We start from the raw sequence: 21,492 nt of genomic DNA on the forward strand, positions 1-21,492 counted from the left end.
TGTGTGGTAACTGCTTTTAGTCTCCTAAAATGGAAAGCTGACTCATATTTTAATATACTCTGCATCCCCTCTATCTAGACTGTCACCTAATAATTTTCTTTTAAATTGTTTGTAACTCATCTTTCTTGACAGTAACCTTCATCATGTCATGTTACATTACGTTACGTTATGTCACGTCACCTCACGTCACGTTATGTCACATCACATCATATCACATCACATCATCACGTATTGCCACAGCAGCTTTGTAGGTGGTCTACAATTTTTTTGTATAATTTGATCTCAAAATCAGGGGATGAAAATCTTATCTTATATTCTGTTATATTACTTAATCAAAGATAGTGTGTTTCATATTTTTCTTTGGAAGAGGTTGGACTAGAACTGTTGTAGCTTTTCCCACACCAAATATTTGTAAATAGTACAGTATGGAGTATGAATTTCTATTTGAAATTATTTCTAAAGAAAATTTTCTGGACTACATAGTTCTTATTAGTTTCCTTATATTCTTGACCTTGGAGTACTTAGGTAACCCAGTTACTTAAAGAATGAGGATTCTCTAGGATTGGGAAAGCTGATATACTTTATTGTTGTGGTCTATATACTAGGACAGAAATTGTCATTTGTCATCTTTATATTCAGAGAACCTATTAGAAAGCCCAATTGGAAAGCAATTAATTTACTGTTACTTAATTAAATATTATTGCTTTAAGGTCATAGACCTTAGTATCTCTTATTACTGTGTTGGAGACTGTATAAGAAGGAGATACCAAGTTTTTACAAAGCTTTTTCAGGAAAAGCAGCATTTAGGACTCTGTGCCTCCTCCTTCCTCATCTCTTCTTGTTTGCCAGTTGCTTAGGTTTCATGTAAGCTGAAATTTTCTCTTTAAAGTAAAATATAAGGTGCCTGAGCATAGTGACCTGAATCACATACAAGTTTGAGTAGTGGAAATATACTTATTAATTATTACACATTAGTCTGTTGGTTTTTCTGTTTTACATAAAATGTGAACTATTCATTCTGGTGCTGCCCCCTTTTGGCTTTACTTCAGAATAGTAAAGAATATTAGATTTGAATTGTCTAGAATTCAAGCTAATTTGCAGGATCATAAATTTATAGCAGGAAGAGTCCTTGGTGGTCATTTATTCCAACAAATTCATTTAATGGAGGAGGAAACTAAGGCCCAGGAAGGTTAAATGCCTTGCCCAATATAACACATGTAGTAGAACTTAGATTTTAACCAAGGTTTAGGGTAGTAAACTATTCTCTAGCAAGGCCTAGGAATAGAGTAATTCTGTTCAAGCCAATATAGTGAAAAACTTTGATTTATCATATAAACCACAAAGAGATAACCAATTTTGAAATAGTTGAAATATGCCATAAAATGTATTTTACATCATAAATATGCTAAATATAATCTTTGATTCAGAAAGTTCAAATTCTTTCAGGGTCTTAGGATCATAATAAGCACCAGTTAGTGACTGCGAGAGAAATGCTGGGAGATTTGAGTCTTATAGGATGCCTAGACAACAAAGAGTTGATGGTACATGACATATTTAGAAGATTCACTTAGATCTGTGCCAAAAGGAAATGTGTTTCTTTTACAGTTGCATCCCAGAATTGATGCCAGAAGAGCTGATGAAAACCTTGGAATGCTTCTAGTAGAATTTTTTGAACTGTATGGAAGAAATTTTAATTACTTGAAGACTGGTATTAGAATAAAAAATGGAGGTGCCTATATCGCCAAAGAAGAAATCATGAAAGCCATGACCAATGGATATAGACCATCCATGTTGTGCATTGAAGATCCTCTACTGCCTGGTAAGACTAAATGAAAATTGTTAAATGTTCTCATTTTCACCGAGTCTGAGCAAGAAATAATTCTATGGAAAGGAACGTTATTCATCCTTTGTAAAATTTAGGGATTATTTTATTTAATTATGAAATACGATGGATACTGAAAGTTGCTAAGATTTCTAGTTCTTATAGATTTCCACTTAGTGGTAATCTTATATAAAACCTGTCTCCTCTTCTCCCCTTCCCTCTGAGTTGTGAAGATTATATATTAGTTATGGAAAACCAATAAAATGATTTTATCTAGTTAAGTGACTGATTTAAATGAAATCTGCACTAGTTTATAGGATCAAAGCTTTGACCTAAGTGCCTAAGACCTAATAAGAAGGTGCTAAGTTCTGTCAAGTATATGCTTTGTAGTATGTAATTAGTTTTAGGTTTAGGTTCTGTCTCTCAGATAGTTAAATTATCTTAGCTGTCATAGTATGTCAGTTTTGTCTTAATGATTGAGTACAAAATATTTAATTAGGAGACAGCAGTTTTTGCTTGGCTTTGTTTTTCCTGTAACTATTTAAAAATTTTATGACCAACTCTCAATCACCCATTTTCAAGGCAGGAGAAAAGGAGTCACGAAACATAATCTAAAAATCATTTGTGTTTTAACTTAGATTATAGTTAGAAATATATTCAGGGGTGGCCAGGTGGCTCAGTGAGTAAGAGCACCGGCCCCAGAGTTTGGATGACCTCGGATCGAATCCGGGTTCAGATACTTACTACCACACCCAGAAATGACTGACCGTGTAACCTTGAGCAAGTTACTTAACCCCAATTGCTTAAAAAAATAAAATTAATGTTTGGAGCAGCCAGGTAGCACAGCAAGTAAGAGCACCGGCCCCAGAGTCCGGATGACCAGGCTCAGACACTTAGCACCCACCCAGAAACACCTGGCTGTGTAACCTTGAGCAAGTTACTTAACCCCAGTTGCTTAGGGGCAACCAGGTGGTACAGTGAATAAGAGTACTGGCTCCAGTGTCGGGATGACCTGGGATAGAATCTGGGCTCAGATACTTAGCACCACACACAGAAATAACTGGCCGTGTAACCTTGAGCAAGTTACTTAACCCCAATTGCTTAAAAAAAAGAGAGAAATATATTCAATTATATAATTTTTCAGCCACCTGTTCCCCACTCTTGTCCTGTTGTATATATCATGCCCTACTATTAAGGATTAAGATTTGGCTGGAAAGTCAAGGACTAGGTAATTGCTGTGGGTAATTGTGAACTGATTAAAGAAAATGCCATGTGTAAAAGTAAATAAAAAAAATCTCTGTATTTGTTCTTTAAATGCTTTGTAGATTTTTATAATTGTTATCTTATCATAGGAAATGATGTTGGCAGAAGTTCATATGGTGCCATGCAAGTGAAGCAAGTTTTTGACTATGCCTACATTGTTCTTAGCCATGCAGTGTCACCACTAGCAAGATCATACCCAAACAGAGATTCTGAGAGGTAATATGGATCTCTTATGTTTTGAGAATTTTTTAGAATTATATATTCAGTTACCTACCATGATGGTGTTGCTATACTCATTAACATCTGGAAAGCACTAGCAAAAGCAGAATTTCTCTGATTACAAATTGATGAACCAGAAAATGGACAATCTAAATTGTCGATGTTAGCAGAACTAGCATTTATTTTAGGGTCCTCTTTTCCTTAAGTGTTCTTGCTTTGCCCTTTTCAAATCCTAATCCAAACCTGAACAGTCGCTAGTTAATTATTTCTTAGATTTTGTTATCTCTACAGGAAGTCTACAGTTTTGCCAAAATTTAACCTATGAAGCAACTGAACATATGAAGGGGGGAGGTTGCCTGAATAATTGTAGTCCCCCTCATGTCTCTCTTGTGACTCAACACCTTTTTTGTTCCTTAATTTAAAATAAAAAATAGTGGCTGTCAGACTTTTTGGTTTCAGGACCCCTTTGCATTTTTAAAAATTGAGAACCTCAAAGAGCTTTTTTTATGTGAGTTATATCTATTGATATTTACCATAACATAAATTAAAACACCTTAGTATTATTATAAAATTAGTTTTGGCCTTGAGCACCCCCACAAAGTATCTCAGTGACCCTCAGAGGTCCTTTAACCACTCTTTGAGAACTGACTTAGAAAATTGTCTTAGTGAAGTATAGAGAATAAGTAAACATGTCTCATTCCTGAGGAATCTACCCCTTACCCTTCACATCTCTTCTCCTCCCCCCAAAGGAGCTTCTTTCCCTCATGCTATTTAAAAGGAAGAGGAGAGAAGGAGAATGAGATCATGCTGGAAGCAAGAATGCATTTGACCATGAAATACATTATTCTTTAGATATAGTTGAAATCATAATTAGCATTTTAGATTATAGTTTGGGTTGAATCAGTCTTTGTGGGATGGTCTTAAAACCTAAATGCCATTTATATTTCTGTGATGCTATTTCAAACAGCAAACTTTATAAATACAATTTTAGAACACAACCCATTCATAAGCTTGGGATAGCCTATGTGAACATATATCTCCTGTTGTATCACGCAAACTGTTCTGCTTAATATGTAAAGTGATTTTGGATAGCTCTTGCTTAAAATTTCATCTGTTGACAATGATTCTCCTACTAAGGTTATTAGGCAAAATTATGGCACATTTTATTGAATATATAGCATTTGACAATATATGAAATCCCCTGTCAAGAGAGACAGTTTTATCCACATGAAATTTGAATTATAGTGTATATGGCATTAATATCTACATTAAATAGATTTTTGGGTGCTATGCTATTTAGGCTTTTGAGTTAATTAAAGAATTTTTCTTTGTAGGAGAAATTAAGAATAGCTAGCTCCTAGGTAGGTCTTAAGAGAAGAGGGCTAGTATGAAAATAAGGATCTTGAGCACAACTTCCATAACATGATCTCTTAAGAGGACTTAAGTTTATAGCAGCATCCAGTATCTGAAATGTAGACAAGATTTTTACTTAATAGCAGAAATCAAGGAAATTTTATAAAATGTTAGCTTCTTTTCAATTGCCTTCGACTGAACAAGCTGTTACGTTGACAGATATTATTTAGCTTAGCTGGTTAGTGGGAAGGATACAAGGTAATTTTCAGAAATTTTTACAGTAATCTTCAAACTTTTTTTTAAAGTACACTAGGTAGAATCATCAAAGTAACACAGGAAGTGATTGACTATAGAGGATGGATCAAAGAAAAATGGGGAAACAAAATTAATCTATCACCTGATCTTGGTAAGAAAGATAATTATGTTTGCAGTGACTTTTATATTTTTCCAAGACAAGTAACATTTTTTCAGTTGTATATAAAAACTGAGAAACTAATGTGTTCATTTTTACAAAATTCTTTAATAAAAATTACCCAACATAGAATATTTAAGAAATTTTTTTTACTCTAATTTTTTTCTTTAACAGATAATAGAATAAAAATAAAAGAGCAGATAACTCCATGTAATGGGGATCAGCCTCAAAACAGAGACACAGAATCACCCTTTAGCCAGCGTTTGACTTTACCTTTGTCTAGCACCCAACCTCTTTCCTCTGGTTCATCTGCTTCTTCTGTATCTTCACTTTCTGGAAGTGATATTGTAAGTATCGATTATTTTGTGGTTTTGAGTCAACGTAAAGCACCCGTTTATAGTGATAATACCTTCTTCTAAAGATACTTCTTTTACACATTACAGCAGTGTACTTAGTGTTAAATGTTAAAATCTCCCTTAAAGTTGGTATTTTTACATAAGAATTTCAGTTATATAGAATATTCTATATAAATGCTTTCATTAAAAATTGTCATAAAGACTTAAACCTGATTCATTGCTGTTACATAACCTTTTCTTTATCCATGTATTTACTATGTGGGGGATATGATCCTTGTGGTTAATAGCATCTATGCTACTTTAAAGGAAAATCAAACAAAAATTGAATTTCTTAAATATTGAATTTAAATATATTTTTGCAGTAGGGAGACACAAAATAAAGACTTGAATGTTTCCTCTATAACATTTTTTATTCTAATTGAATTCTAGTTTTGAAATTGCTTCATAGAAAGTACAAGTAACTTTGTGACTTGGGTTTCAATTTGACAAAAATACTGGGCTCATTAGCTTTCATTAGCCTAAGACCTAATGATTTTGTTTGTCATTACTTATTTTTTTTACAAATAAGCTAATATTCCTTTTATGAAGCTGCTTTTCCTTTCTAATTTTTTTCTACAAAAAAGGATTCTGATACACCACCTTGCACAACTCCTAATGTTTACCAATTTAGTCTGCAAGCACCATCTCAGCTTATGGCCAGTTTACCTACAGCATTGCCAATGCCAAGTGGTAAACCTCAGTCAGCTCCTACTAGAACATTAATAATGACAACCAATAACCAGGTACAATTATTTTTTATATTTCTCTAAAATATTAATTTCTCATTTCCTGAATTCAGAATTCTAGTTGGTTGGAAATATTTCATTGGCAGAAATGGTTCCCCAAAATAGTGGGTTTTATTTTTGTTTGTTTGGTTAGTTTTAATTTTTTTTAACTGTGATGTTGGATGAGGAGTACAATGCTGTTTTAAAAGTAGGGAAATTAAGAAGATACTGGGGATAGGGAGAGGAAGTTGTTGAGGAAAAACTATAAACCTCACCTAATCAGGGATACTTCTGAATATGAAAAAGGATTGGAAGATTTTAAGGAGGCCTTAATGGAATAGTGACCTTTGTGGTATACCTATATACATTTTCATACCTACCATACCCTCTCTCACCTATGTAGAAATAAACATATCTTACTTTCACCCAAGAACATTTTTTCATCCACTATTTCTTCTTTTGTGCCTGTTTCTCATGAAAAGATGACCTTTTTCTTTGCCAAGGCAAATCCCTCTACATGAATCTTTGATCTTATTCCATTCTGTCTTCTTCAGCACATCCCTTCCTCTGTCATCCACTCTCTTTCTATCTAATCTTTGATCTTTTTGTATCTATTGACTCCTTTGATGGTATCTCTAAATACACTCATGTCCCCCCATCCTTAAAATACTCTTACTTGGTCCTACTATCCCAGAAGGTATCTTATACCTTTATATACTCTCTCTATATACCTTATATACTCTCATCTTCTTGGCTAAATTCCTTGAGGAGTCCATCTACAATTGGTTCCTCACTTCTTCTTCTCTCACTTGATTCTAAACCCCCTGTAATCTTGTTTTCAGGCTCTTCATTCAACTGAAACTAGTCTTTTCAAAGTCACCAGTAATCTATCTCTTTTGGGTTTTTTTGGGAGACAATCAGGGTTAAGTGACTTGCCCAGGATCACACAGCTAGTAAATGTTGAGACCATATTTGAATTTAGGTCCTCCTGACTCTAGGGCTGGTGCTCTATCCACTGTGTCACCTAGCTGTCCCTCATTGATCTCTTAACTAATAAATTTAATAGCCCCTTCTCAACCTTCAAATATCTTGACTTTTTCACAACCTTTGACACTCTTGATCACCTTTTCCTAGATGCTTTCATCTCTAGGTTTTTAAGACACCACTCTAACCCTAACCTTTTTTGCATACTTTCTCTTCTCTAGGTTTTTGTGACACTGGTCTCTTCTTATTCTCTTCCTACATGAACACTATTTCTCATTCTCCATTTTTGGTTCTTCATTAAAATCATTCCTTCTAACTGTAGGTGTCCTCCAAGACTCTTCTGGACCCCCTTCTCGTCTTTCTTCGTACTTTGTGGTCTCATCAGCTCCAATGGGTTCAGTTTTCATTTTTGTGTGAGTGATTCCTGGATACATGTATTCAGCATTAACTTCTCTTGAGCTCCAGTTTTACATCAGCAACAGCATTTTGACATTTCAAACTGAATGTCCTGTATGTGCCTCAAACTTAACCTCTCCAAAACAGACTCATTATCATTTCCCACAAACCCTTCCCTCTTCTGGACTTCCCCATTATTGTCAAGGATAGTGATACCCTCTTAGTTATCGCAACTCTTATAACTGGAGAGTGTTATCCTTGACTCTTTTATCACACTCCACAAATCCAACTGATTACCAAGTCTGATCTTTCCACTTCTCATTGTCTTATGTACATGTCTTCTTCTCTCTACTAACACAACTACCACCATAGTACAGGTCTTTGTTTTTTCACATCTGGACTATTAATAACTTCTGGTTAGTTTCCTTGCCTCTGGTTTCTCCCCATACCAATCCATCCTCCATTCAACTGCCAAAGTTATATAATATCCTAAAACTCAGGTCTAATCATGTCATACCACCCCTAGTTCAATAAATTTGAATAGCTCTTTATCACTTTGAGAATCAAACGTTAAATACTGTGTTTGGCATTTAAAACTATTCACAATCTTGCTTCTTCCTACCCTTTACTTCCCTTCAACACCTGCCATCTTGATGTTTCTTGTACACTGTACTCCAGCTCCCAAGTCTATGCCTTTTTAATGACTGCCACTCTTGCCTGGAATGCTCTACTTTCCCACCTCTGCCTACTGGTTTCTCTGGTTTTCTTCAAGAGTCAGTTCATATATTATCTTCTGCAGGAAGCCTTTTCTTCTGAGATTATCTTCTGTATGCTCTGTATATATCTTGTTAGTATATAGTTATTGCATATTGCTCTGCCCGTTAGAATGTGAACTCTTCAAGGGCAGGAACTTTATTTTTGTTGTTATTTTTATTTCCAGTGCTTAGCCCAGTTTGTGGCAGATAGTAAGTGCTCTGTAAATGTCTGCTGATTGACTAGATTCTTTTCTCTTCTTAATCCCCTTCTTAGATGTGTCCCATTTTTCTTTCCATGTACCCATCCCCCATCTATCACATTCCATATGTAAATACAAAAATATAAATAGACAAAAATGCATATAGGTACATAACAGTTAAGATGCAACTAGCTTGTAGTGATAGTTTCTAAGGGGTTTATATGGTTATTAGGGGGGTGTAAGTGAGTGGTGAATAATTCTCAAATACCAGTTATTAATTTAGCTATAAAACCTGAAAATAGTTGTATACTGAAATCACAGAAGCCTACCTATCTTCCTTCCATTAAATGGCTTAATTTCAGTGTTATGTATTGAAATTAGAAATTGACACTTCTCAGCTTTCAGAAATATTAAAGATTTAATACACATGCCACAGGAAAGCCTTTCCTTTTTTGGCTGATTGATAAGAATACCCTGGAAGCAAATCCCACCTCTGATGTTTATTATCATATGACTTTGGGCAAGTCACCCAACCTCCCTGGGCCTGATAGTTTCCTCTTCTGTAAATTTAAGGGGTTGGATTAAATGACTTCTAAAGTTCTTTCCAGCTCTATGATTCTATAATCTTTAATATTATCTTAATCTCTTGTAGAGTGGAATTGTTTTTATAAGCAGGATTGCCTTATAATGAGATCCTTTTGATAGTTTAGTAAATCCCTTTATTTGGGAAAGGGAAAAGGAAAGGGGTCCATGTTATATCTGTCTTAAATTTCACTTAGTGAGAAGTGTTTTAGTGTACATAGAACTTTGCACTCCATATTTAAATTTTTCAGTTTAAAGCATTTTTTTTAAAACAAAAGCTATACTTTCTTCCATTTCATTTACTGTGATATATTCTTTAGGAATTAGCTGGTAGATAGGGCTTATTCTACTTCAAGTAATTGGGAAAAAGATTTTCCCCCTTTATGAGTTATGATTAGTAGTCCAAAGGAAAGATTTGAAAATACTTTAATTTTTTATCTGTTTACAAAGTATTCTCTGGAAGAATATACATGTGGGGGAAAGTATTCCCTAAGTAGCCAAGCTAAAAGAATTTCAAAAATTTTGTAGTGATTTGAGCATAAAATAGGATAGCTGGTTCCCAGTGCTTTTTGAATATTATTTATTCCAGTGTGGGAAAATATGGCCACATTTGGTTGCATATTTTACATGATGAATATTTATTATTAAAAAGAAAGAAAATGCTGATGTGGGAGATGTGTAAAATTTTTTGAGTAATTTCAGACAATTGCAATTTATTATTTTAACTCAGTATTTGATGCTAATGAGGAACTAAGTTAAAGTATCTCCCTAGTTGAAAATGTTTTCTTCCTAAATTTTTCTAAAACACTCTCTGGCTTCTTTGCTCCACCACACTTTAACTTGTATTTATTTGTGTGTATTCCATATCTCCAATTAGTAGATTGTCATCTCTTTGAGAGTTAGGACTATCATTTTTTCTTTTTTCATTTTTAGTGCTAAGTGTTTAGGCAGTTAATGTTTCAATGGTATTAAACCGATTTGGGCATTATATTATAATCTGGGCTAAGAAACAACCCCTGAAAAGCCCACTTTGCCAAGCCCCAGTTGGTAGAGTGGAAAGAGCACTCCTTTGCAGCCCTAGGATCAGGTCTGCCACTCATTACCCATAAGACCTTAGTCAGGTTATCCGCTCTCTGGGGCTCAGTGTCCTTATCTGCAGAACTAAGGGGCTGGACCAACACAATCCCTTCCAACGCCAAATCTATGATCTCATGATCCTGTTTCTCTGGGGGCAATTAAAAAAAATATTTTCTACATCTATGTAGAGACAACTCCTTGTAAGCACAGGCAGCGTACAAAGTGTATCAGATGATGAAATGATTTCTTTAACAGAATCATAGAATGCTGGAGGTGTACAGGATTTCAGATATTGTCTCTGACTCCTTCATTCTATTGGTGAACAAACTGAGACTCAGAGAAATGATGGGATGTGCCCGGGGCACGTAAGAAGTAGCACAACCAGATGTTGAGCCAGGGTTCTCTGGTACTCTACCCATGACTTCCTTGCAACCTTACCCAAGTGCAAACCATTCCTTAGTCCTTTAATTAGATTTTGGTGCAAAGCTTTCAGGATAGGAGTTTAGGATTTAAAAATATCTCAGAGATATCAAGGTCCTCATGAATTATACTAAGAACTTTTCTCAACCTTCCTCACCCCAAAAATTGATGTCTTTTTTTTTTTTTTACATCAGTCGCTTTTCAGTAACACACACTCTCCTTTAACTTTCCCTTGTAGACAAGAAAAATATAAGTGACAAAGTGTGTGATATTGTTCACAATGTTTCCCACCCTGAGTTTCCCACCTCTCTGCTCAGGAGGAATGTAGATTACAGTTTTTGTTCTCCCAGAACCAATACCATTCATTTAATTACTCGGAGTTCATCTTCCTTTTAGTGTTTTTAAAATTGTAGTCATTGTATATATTGTTCTCAGTTCTGCTCTCTTCCTTATCACTTCACACATTATCCACTATTTCTCTCAATTCCTCATTTTTATTTTTAACACACTTATGTATTATTTCATATTATTATCCTATATTCTGATATCCTATATTATTTTCATATGTCACAATTTGTTCAGCCATTTTCCAATTGATAGGCACCCACTTTGTTTCTTTTCTTTTCTTTTTTTTGCTGCCAGAGTACTGCTATTCATATTTTGGTATGTATGGGACCTTTCTGTCATTGACCTTGTGGTCAGGAGCTTCTCACAACTCCATGAAGGGATACCCCAGTTAGTAATTATACAGGGAAGAATGTACACATGGAGGGGTCCTTGCTTTGCTTCTTCTTAGAGCAGGGCTGGCTTCAGTTTTGTGTAGTCATCCAACCACACTGGCATTCGAGGACTTAAGAGTTTGTTTTCACTCTTTGTTTGGGGGTTAAACTTGTATTGATCTCAAGATACAACTAAAAGTCTGAGGAAGAGTTATTGAGTAAGACTCTTTTCACAGTGGAAAACAATGAAAATATTAAAGCAAATAAACTAAAGATGTTGACATGTGGAAAAACAATAAGGCAAAAAGTGTCATTGCTTTGCTAGCAACCATAATCCAGAGGCGATACTAGTCAGATCAACTTTTGGAATAATGATTGTGATAAGGGACATATTCTTACTTAATGACACTACATATTTGCAATAGGAAATGTTATCTTCAAAAAAAAAAATGAAAGTATAGGTCACTTTAAAGTGATGTCAATTTCAAATAGAAGCAGATCCCAGTAAAAGGAATCCTTGGAGCCTGCATATTAACTTAGAAAACTACAAATTCACATTATCTATGTTTTATCATATTTTAATTTTGTTAGCTATTTCCCAGTTGCATTTTGAATTTTGCTGTCTGCTTGAGGCCTGCCCAAAGCTGACCCTCAAGTTTGACAGTTATGCTTTAGACTAGGGGTGGGGAACCTGTGGCCTCAAGGCCACCTGTAGCCCTCTAGTTCCTCAGTTGTGGCCCTTTGACTGAATCCAAACTTCAGAGAACAAATTCCCTTAGCATTTGTTCTGTAAAACTTGAACTCAGTCAAAAGGCCACATGCAAGGACCTAGAAGGCCACAGGTGACCTCAAGGCCATAGGTTCCCCACCTTTGCTTTAGACCATTCTCTTAAAACTGAATATTAATAGTAGTATTCTAACACGAAATAAAGTATTTCTTGATTTTTGGGCCAAAATTTAATTTATGCAAATTTGTGTTACTTTATGAATTGGTCCTCCATATTGTACTTGAATAACAACAACAGTTTTAGGGTTTACAAGTACTTTATGTGCTATATATGCATGTAATATAGTGCTTCAGGATTAGCTTCTCACATAACCCTTTGAGGCAGGTGCTGTTATCACAATTTTACAGATGAGGAATCTGACTTAGGATCAGTGAGTTGTCTAGGAATATACTGCTAATAAGTCTGACGAGAAATTTAAACCCATGTCTTCCTGCTACTTGCCTATATAGTGAGTCTAATTCTAAATAAAACTGATTACTTTAGACTTTAAATAATATTAACTACTATAATGTACCTATTTTCAAAAGCCATCTGTAAAGAATTTCATTTTTCTAGTTTTAGTACACAAATTTCATTGATTAGGATTAAAAATTTAATTGTATTTAAAATGTTCTGCTATTCATTGAATATTTATTACTATTTCTTTTTATAGACTAGGTTTACTATACCTCCACCTACCTTAGGCGTGCCCCCCCTTCCTTGCAGACAAGTTGGTATTGAAGGGACACCATCTTTGAAAACCGTTCATCACATGTCCTCTCCTGCTGTTCCTTCTACATCTCCCAACCCACTCTCAAGTCCCCATTTATATCATAAGGTATGCTTTGAAATCTTTTTAATATAATATTTGAATTCAGAATTTTAGCCATCAACAATTGTTGAAAAAATTCTATATACTATTGGCTAGATATTTCACTTAACATATTTGTGACAGTTACAATTTTAAGACACACCCACAATTTTCTAAACAGTGTATAATGCTAACAGTACCTTTTAAGCACAACCTATTCCTGACAAATAGACCAAAGGAAATTCTGTTAAGCTTTAAAGTATATTAATTGTCCCAATTCACTTTTTTCTTGTCTCCTAATGGTCTCAGTTTTTATGTTCTTATGCCTATTAGCAAATAGAATTTCAAATTACTAAGCTATTAAAGTAAAAATATTTTGTTCTCTATTAACAGATTGCTATTAAAAACTTGATGTCCTGATAAATACTTCTTCATTAGTTAAGGATCAAGAGAATATAAATATATTTCTTTTAATCAGATAAAAACTACTGCTTGGAGAATTGGAGGTGATAGCCTTAGCCATTACTTTATAACCTGCGTTTTTGTCTCTTTCTTACCTAGCAAATTTTTCATTAAATAAAAGTTTTTTAGTTTCTGTAATATTTTAAGGATTTCCCTTTAATCTACTTGCAGTTCCCCTAAATATATATAGCCTAAAGTATTAACAATTGTCATAAAGAAAACATAGACTGTATATGTGTGTTCATATGTGTGCATGTGTGTCTGTATACTGAGTTTGGGGCATAGTTTCTCAAATATTGATAGTGATGAGACAGTATGCCTTGTAGGCACTGAAGGTAAATGTCTCCACACCAAAGAATTTTTTCCCCTTAATGATATAGGGACTTTACAATCCTAGGACTGATATGTTATGGGATGTGTTTATCAGTGACAAGATGAATTCCTCCTTTTTCTTATTCCCTCATTTTTTATTTAGCTTCTTTATTATTGAAATCTAATCTCTGTTGAGGGGACAGAAATGGTAACAATTTTTGGTTAAGCTGTTAGTTCCTTTTTTAATCCTCTGAGAGTCAGACTATTTCTTCCTGAATGAAACTATGTCATAATAATACTTATACTTCAACAGCAAGAATGAATAATAAGCACTAATATACAGAAGGCACATTATTGCTGACATAAAATTGGGAATATCCCATGTGAAATTCAGAACTTGTAAGAATTGAGAATAGTCTTCCAAATATGCTAAATGATTGAGATTTTTCTTCCTTTTCTTATCTTCTCCCCTTTGTCCCCCAAACTTGTTACTCATTCTGTTGTGGAAGCTTTCCAGCTCTTACTCGAGTTTACTCTTGTTCTGCTTTTAAACTATTTCTGTAGAAGTTTCTTTTGTGATACTGAATATCTTGTAATGTCTTTATGATACTGAATATCTATAGAGTGAGTTTTAAACTTTTCAAATCTTTGAAATTAGTTCTAAGTGCAGGATTTGACAGACTGATATAAACCTAAGTGTAAATCACTGTCTTACTGTTATGGTCTCTCTATAAATAAATGACTTTAGAAGTTTATGATGGGTCTTTTTTCTATGGGAAATGGTACCAATAGATTGATGTCTGTGAACTTAAAGAAATTATGTGCATGTTTACTTTTTACATAATATTTAAACTGTTCTTCAGTTTTAGAATCCTTTGTGCTAGACTTGCCAATTCTAAGTTTTCTAAATAACACATAACTGTACTGTAGTTGAGATAACTTCTGACCTTGTTGCTGTGTTAGGCTAGCTACATCATTGAGAACTTTCTTTTTTTTTTTTAGCAGCACAATGGCATGAAATTTTCTATGAAAGGAACTCATAATCATAACCAAGGCAATGGTTACAATCCTGTTGGCAGCAGTGGTATGCGGCAGCCTGTGGGCAACAGAGGACACCACCAATATAACCGTACTGGCTGGAGAAGGAAAAAACACACACACACAAGAGACAGTTTGCCTATTAGTCTCAGCAGATAATGGCTCAGGTCAGAATTATCTATCCCCAATTTTACAAACTGCAGCTGAGTGACATTGGACACTAAACTGGGGAACTGAGACCAGCATTCAGCACATCAGCGTACGGGTATTGTGAAATATCTGCAGCTGATTATTTTGCATGTTTCTTTGTGTGGTGGTTAAGTCCATCTTAAAGAAAAAGTAGTTGTGCTCATCTGTGAAGCCTTATTAAATGTGGAAGTTGTTTTCTGCCTTCCCAGGATTATTCATTCAGTGCCGAAGCAGCTCTTCATAAAGAACTGCAAGGACATTAAATGCTTTGGCATTTTTGCTGTAGCTGCATTTGTTCCTTAGCAGTTTGGGTTTCTTATTTTTATTTCTGTCAAAGAAGCAGAGCAGAGTTAAACCCCTGATGTTTTTTTCCCCAGCAGTCACAGTTGGGAGTTTGTAACAGTTTTACTGCCCTCATGTTCTGTTTCAAATTTCAGAACTTTTTTGCTCTGTAAATATTGAAAACTTATAATTTGTGCAATAACTCAGAATTTTTTAATTTAATTTCATATTTTCACATAAGTTATATTTAAGGGAGGAGGGAATTTTTTTTTTTAATCTTATATCCTTTCCCAAGTTGAATTTTCTAAGTTGGGTTTATAGTTTTGGCAGGTTGAATATCATTAGAAACACCACACTGAGGGGTTTTTGTTTTTGTTTTGAGCATTTTTTTTTGTTTTGTTTTGTTTTTTTCCTTGGGTAAAATGTGAGGCTTCTTGATTCATAACGAACAGGCAGAGTTGGCTTATGGTTTTTGAAGGAATTAAGCTCCAAACCATTTTGACCCTGCCTCATTAGCTCATTAGTCTGGCCTCTGTCAGTTGTCTTGCTCTGACCAGTGAGTTTTAATTGTTTTTTTTTTTTCCTTTTTTAACTAGACAACAAATCCAGCAATTAAAGTGCCAGAAGTATAACTTTCTAAGGGTGAAAAAAGGGTTGTCACAATTATAAAATCCAAAAAAAAAAAAAAACTTTAAAAATTTCGTGAATTTTGAAATGTTCCAGTCAGTTTTAGTAATGAAACAGAACCTGTAATGACTTGGGGGATCTGCTGAACATCATTACTGAAAAAGGTTTGCCCAGTTTTAGGAATGTTGGAGAAAGGAATTATGTTGATTCCATTATGGAATCTGTATAGCAGTATGCATTAGTTCTGTTAAGAGCAAATATATGAAAAGTACTTCATCTGCTCAGTGCACTCTAGGAAGTATCTTTTAATGTATTGCAAGAGAGCACAGCCAAGGGTTGCACACGTCTGAGTGACTGGCACTTAATTTACAGATGCATACAGGTATACTATGCAAGTGTATTCTGCCATGACAACCACTGTCTTTGTTACCTTTTTTTGAACAAGAATATATACATCCTGCCTAACCCTGAGTTTTAGAAGCACCACAGTTGTCCTGGGAGTTGGTTGCATCTCATATGCCATCTTACTTCCCGTTTTTAAAATGAGGGGTTTTAGCCCTGCTAAACACTACAGGTGGGTTGTTTTTTGAAGTCCACTAGTGGAGAACGTTGAAAGGAAAACTTATTACCATGACATCTAAATGATGTAGAGAAGTGGGAAGTTTTAGAATTGATATCTGAATGTTAAAATAGGCATCTAGCATGATAAAGCTTTAAAATGTCTGTGGTATGCCTTTTGAAGCAGGACTAGCCCACATTGTCATTGGAATCTATAAACTGCAACTGCAGATTTTTTAGAAGGAGGGCATTCCAGAATAGAGTAGCACATTTTTTCTGCAGTTCTTGATGATTGAAACTTATCAAAAATATTTAAAAATATTTAAATTGTGAACCTATTCATAAACAGATATTTATAAAGACTGATACATAGGCCTATACTACTAATCTTTACACATTAGCAATATTGAGTATAAACCTACATTAAGGAAACCACTACACAGACTTTAGTTGGTATCTTATGTAGTGTGCATTTTAAAGCTAGATTCATAGAACACAGGTATCATGTTCCATTTCAGTCATGGTGAACCAAATGAATTGGCCTGGCTACCACTGTGGTTATGTGCTACAGGTTTAAAAAAAAGATATCATGTTTAGATTTTTTTTTGTGTGTGGACAACAATGTGGAAGCTAAAATTGACATATTTTTATGTAAAGTTTTTCTATTCTTTGATTTTTAATAAACTTTGGAAACCACTTTTGTCTTTGTCTTTGTGGATATATATCTTTCTTTGTTAAATTGCACGTTTTTATGGTTTGGACCATTTAAATGGGATTTTAAAAAATCATAACTTATAATATTTCCTTTCTCTGTATTCTCAGATCACTTATTCTCTCACAGGTTAATAGTTACTCTTATTTCAAGTATACTAATTTTAGTAGGATTTTAGTTTTTCCAAACCTCAACTCTTGATAAGCTGGGACAGTTTTGTTGGTATAGTGAAGGTGTGCATTTCAGATTTCAAATCAACACAATCTTTATTAGAAGCTCAAAACACTTTAAAATTGCTTGATGTGATTACATTTTAAAATCTAGTTATGTTCTTGATGGGAATATTGCTCAAAATGTTCCTCACATTGTAATTCAAAGAATAGTATACATTTAGATAAAAAAGAGTCATGCTGTGAAGTATTTCTATGTTGACTTCATGGAATAGGGGGCATCCTGTATTCATTCTGAAAGGCTATGCCAGTGGAAGACAAGCTTCTGAAATTCCTGCTTATCTAGAAAGGCTTCAAATGCAGACTTAATAACAGACTTTTGTGTCTGTCACCTGGATCTAGTAAAATTCAGAGAATATTTATTACCAGAATTTGGCCACCAGATGGCTTTTCTTTGGTAGAGGGGAAGGAGAAGAGAAAAAGAATACATCAATGTGGGTAAATTATAGATCTTCCCAAATAATGAAGTAAAGATGAAATTTAAAATACAAAATTTTAAAGGTAAGTTTTAGACATTGCATTTTTTCAAAGAGGAAAACTTAACAAAATGCATTAAATTTAGCTTCTCTCTAGAGAGGAGTCTGATTCTCTACTTCCCTTCCCCTCCCCTAACCTTCCTCTCTTCTGTCTCTTTTTCTCTCCCTATCTCTGCCTCTGCATTTCCTTCTCCCTCTGACACACTCTCTCCCTCCCCCCAACTCTCTCTCTCTCTCTCTCTCTCTTTACCCCTCTGTGCCCCACCCTCTTCTTCCCTCTCTCCCTTTCCATGAACATCCTTATGAGAGAAAGAATAACTACTTGTTCTAGATCATTCTGGCAAAGTCCAGAATTAATTTTTTACTGGCATTATCACTTGTCTTTCTGAGCTCTGTGAACTTGCCCATTGAAAAGAGCAGGAATTGTTTAAATGAACAATACTGAATTAATACTAAAAACAACCATTTCTGCCTCTGGAGGGGATGGGTTGGGGGAGAGAAGTGTCCAAGTATCTTTTTAAACTTATCAAAAACAGCAATTTGTGAATGAGAAAAGTATAACTAATGTTGCCACTCAGAGTTCATTTATTCCAAGATTTGCAGGAACTGGAAGTTATGAAAACTACAGCTTATAACTAGAAACTTTTCCCCAAAAGGCTTCATATTTTCTCAGAGGAAAACATATTTTCTGTTTTGCTTAAATGGATCAAGTTTTTAAAGAAACATTGAACAAGGCCCCATCACAGATGTTTTTAGATAAGCATATTAACCTAAACCTTTGGTCTCTATACAAACATTTGCCCAAGTTAATCATATTTAAGGGCTCAAAGGGACCTTTGGGGTAATTTCTCCCCCTCCTTCCTTTTCTTTGGTCAATACAAGGTCTAGAGAGGTTGTGATTTACGTAGGTCAGTCATTCATTAGTTAACAAATATTTATTATATGTTTGTTACATATCAAGCACTGTGCTACTCAGTGGGGACACAAAGAACAGAAAAAAAGCCCTTGTTCTCAGAGCATATATTCGGAATGGAGAGACAGCATGTAAATAATTTGGAAGGTACAAGATACTTACAGAGTAAAGAAAATAGTCTAGGAGGGAAAAAAAGGTTCTTATAGAAGGTGAGTTTTGAGCTGAAGGAAATATGGGAAACTTAGAGATGAAAGGTATGTGGGCTAAGCATTCTATGCATGGATATAGCATTTTGTGGTAGGCCATTGTATCTCAAACAACATCAGAGAAGATTTTTACATGTAAGGAGTTTGGAAAGGTAGGAAGGAGCTAGATTATATTAGCTATGAATGCCAGAGTTGTTTCTGTTTTATTGTGTAGGTAATAGACACTGGAGCTTCTTGAAAAATTGGGGTGTAACATGATCAGACCTATGCTTTAGAAAAATCACCTTGGCAGCTAAGTAAGTAGAGAGAAGAGACAGGGTGACCATTTAGAAAACCATTGCAGTAGTTCAAGTGAGAGGTGATGAGGGCCTGAACTAAGGTTGTAGTTGTAAGTAGAGAGAAGGGGATACAGTTTTAAGCTGCAATAAGGCTTGTGGTATACCTTTTCTAAGAAATATAAAAGTTGGCAGTGGATTAGGATATGTGGAATAAACATGAGTAAGGAGGATAGCAAGGTTGTGAGCTGAGGTGACTGAGAGGATGATAGTGCCTAATATGTTCTGAAGGAGGGAGAATTTATGAGGAAGTAGCTCTATTGTAGATGTGTTGAGTTCAGGGCACTTATAGATTATTCAGTTAAAGATGTCCAAGAGACAGGAAATTTGTGATTATATATAGCTCAGTAGAGGGTCTAGGGATATTTTTCTGTCTATCTCTCCCATCAATCCATCCATCCATCTAAAAGAACCTAGGGGAGTTGATGAAATAACCAAGTGAATAATATGGAGCAAAAAGCAAGGAGCAGATTCAGGATATAAACCCAAGCCCATGGTCTTTACATTGTGCCTCAGTAGTTTTTGTTATTATCACAATACAATGAAAGTTTTAATGGAACATTGATACTTTGCAACCATGCTGTCTTGGGCACATTGACTCAACTTTTTTTGTAAAGTTTTAGGAATGTTTTCAGACAACTTAGGTTTAAAGTTAGCAATAGGTCCCAAAGCAAATTGTAGAATCAGTGATTTGAAGAGATATCTGGGTTCCCAGCCTGGTTATAGTGGTGAGAACATTGAGTATTGGGAGCTCTGGCTTCTAGTTTGACTTCTGCCACTCATTGTGTTAGTCACAGAACCTGGATGAGTAATTTGAACTCTGTGGAATTCGGTTTGCTCATTTGTAAAATGAGAATGGACTAAGTAATCACAACATCCCTTCAGTTCCAATATATCTTGTTTAAGCCCTATTTCAAATTGTCCCTTAGCAAATGTATTTTTGTAAATTAGCTTAGAACCTCAATTTATTAGGGCTCCTAATAAAAGATATCTAGGTCCAGGTAAGTAATATATATTAAATAAGCCACAAATATGTATATTACTGTTACACTAAATGAAGGGGTAAATAGCTGTGAGAACAATTTCTACAAAAGAAAAAGTTAAAAGATCCTACTATGTCAGTTGTTAAAGCTGTGTCTGATACATAAGTATAGTGCTTAAGTCCTTGCCTATTTGTCTTTTGGAAGATCAAGTGGTAAATAAATTACAAGCAAACCCATTCAGCACTACCCACAAATATCTACAATGTTTGGAAAAGTCCAGGGAGATTACACCTTGACTGTACATTCCTTCCAGTCAAACACGAACTGCCATAACTTTCCAGCTTGATCTGGTTGGTAACTCATCAACTAATCTTTTCTTAGAAATATTTTTCCTTTGTTATTTTCACTAGCATCATAATTTTTTTTACTTTTCAAGGTCGCTTAAACATATCCTGTTATCTCTTGGCAGCTTCAGCTGGGATATGTGTAATTCACTTAAAGTGTCTCGATTATAGGCTGTATCCAGACCCATTGTGAGATGGAAAATTGAAGGACCTCACACCATATAATTAGTATTTTTGCTATTTGGTTGTTTTCAGTCATTTCTGACTCTTTGTGACCCCATTTGGGGTTTTCTTGGTAAAGATACTGGAATAGTTTGCTATTTCCTCTCTAGTTCATTTTATAGACGAGGAAACTGAGGCAAACAGGGTCAACTGACTTTCTCAGGGTCACACAGCTAGTAAGCGTCTGAGGCCAGATTGGAACTCATGAAGATGTCTTCTCGACTCCAGGCCTGGCGCTTTATTCATGGTACTGCCTAACTGCCCAATAATTAAGCTAGATTAGTAAATTTTATACGCTGATAAGAGAGAATTGAAGGGGGCAAAAATAAGGGCTGAATTTTCCATAATTAATGAAATCATATTTCTTGGTGCATGCCATGCTGTGTGTTCTACAAACGAATATTTTTTTTACAGGTTGCATAGTTATGGGTACACATGAAGGAAAAATAAACAAAAAGCCCCAGTTCAAAGGGTCAATAATATCATTTATATTAGGTAATAGCTTAAGTGAGAATTTTGTGCTAAGATATATGGATGGAGAAGAAAAAAAACGAATTTTGACATTCCTTGTAGGTAGTATTGTTAAAGCTAAAAGGAAAAAAGGATTTCTAGGCATTAGGAGGAGTAATAATGAGGTATGGGATTAAATGAGAGAACTGAGCCAAGAGCCCAGGTGGTTTAGTAGAGAAAGGAGGACAAAAAC

The 21,492-nt window shown here is 34.9% G+C and overlaps 1 protein-coding gene across 3 annotated transcripts in view; it reads left to right on the forward strand.

Moving 5' to 3' along the window:
• TENT4A (terminal nucleotidyltransferase 4A) overlaps nt 1–17,065 on the forward strand; it is a 101,296-nt gene extending 84,231 nt beyond the window's left edge. For 2 of the 3 annotated variants that reach the window (XM_069076925.1, XM_069076905.1), the window contains 7 exons: nt 1,606–1,819; nt 3,175–3,301; nt 4,963–5,063; nt 5,244–5,416; nt 6,049–6,207; nt 12,763–12,927; nt 14,677–17,065. In XM_069076925.1, the coding sequence (XP_068933026.1) occupies nt 1,606–1,819; nt 3,175–3,301; nt 4,963–5,063; nt 5,244–5,416; nt 6,049–6,207; nt 12,763–12,927; nt 14,677–14,871 (1,134 nt within the window). In that variant the 3' untranslated portion in view covers nt 14,872–17,065. The remainder of the gene's footprint in view (nt 1–1,605; nt 1,820–3,174; nt 3,302–4,962; nt 5,064–5,243; nt 5,417–6,048; nt 6,208–12,762; nt 12,928–14,676) is intronic. The other variant, XM_069076916.1, reaches the window with a different exon arrangement.
• The last annotated feature ends 4,427 nt before the right edge of the window (nt 17,066–21,492 follow it).

The sequence above is a fragment of the Petaurus breviceps genome, unplaced genomic scaffold (assembly GCF_028583685.1).
Source record: "Petaurus breviceps papuanus isolate PSGF00001 unplaced genomic scaffold, PetGlider_PUasm1.0 151, whole genome shotgun sequence".
Classification (NCBI taxonomy): domain Eukaryota; kingdom Metazoa; phylum Chordata; class Mammalia; order Diprotodontia; family Petauridae; genus Petaurus; species Petaurus breviceps.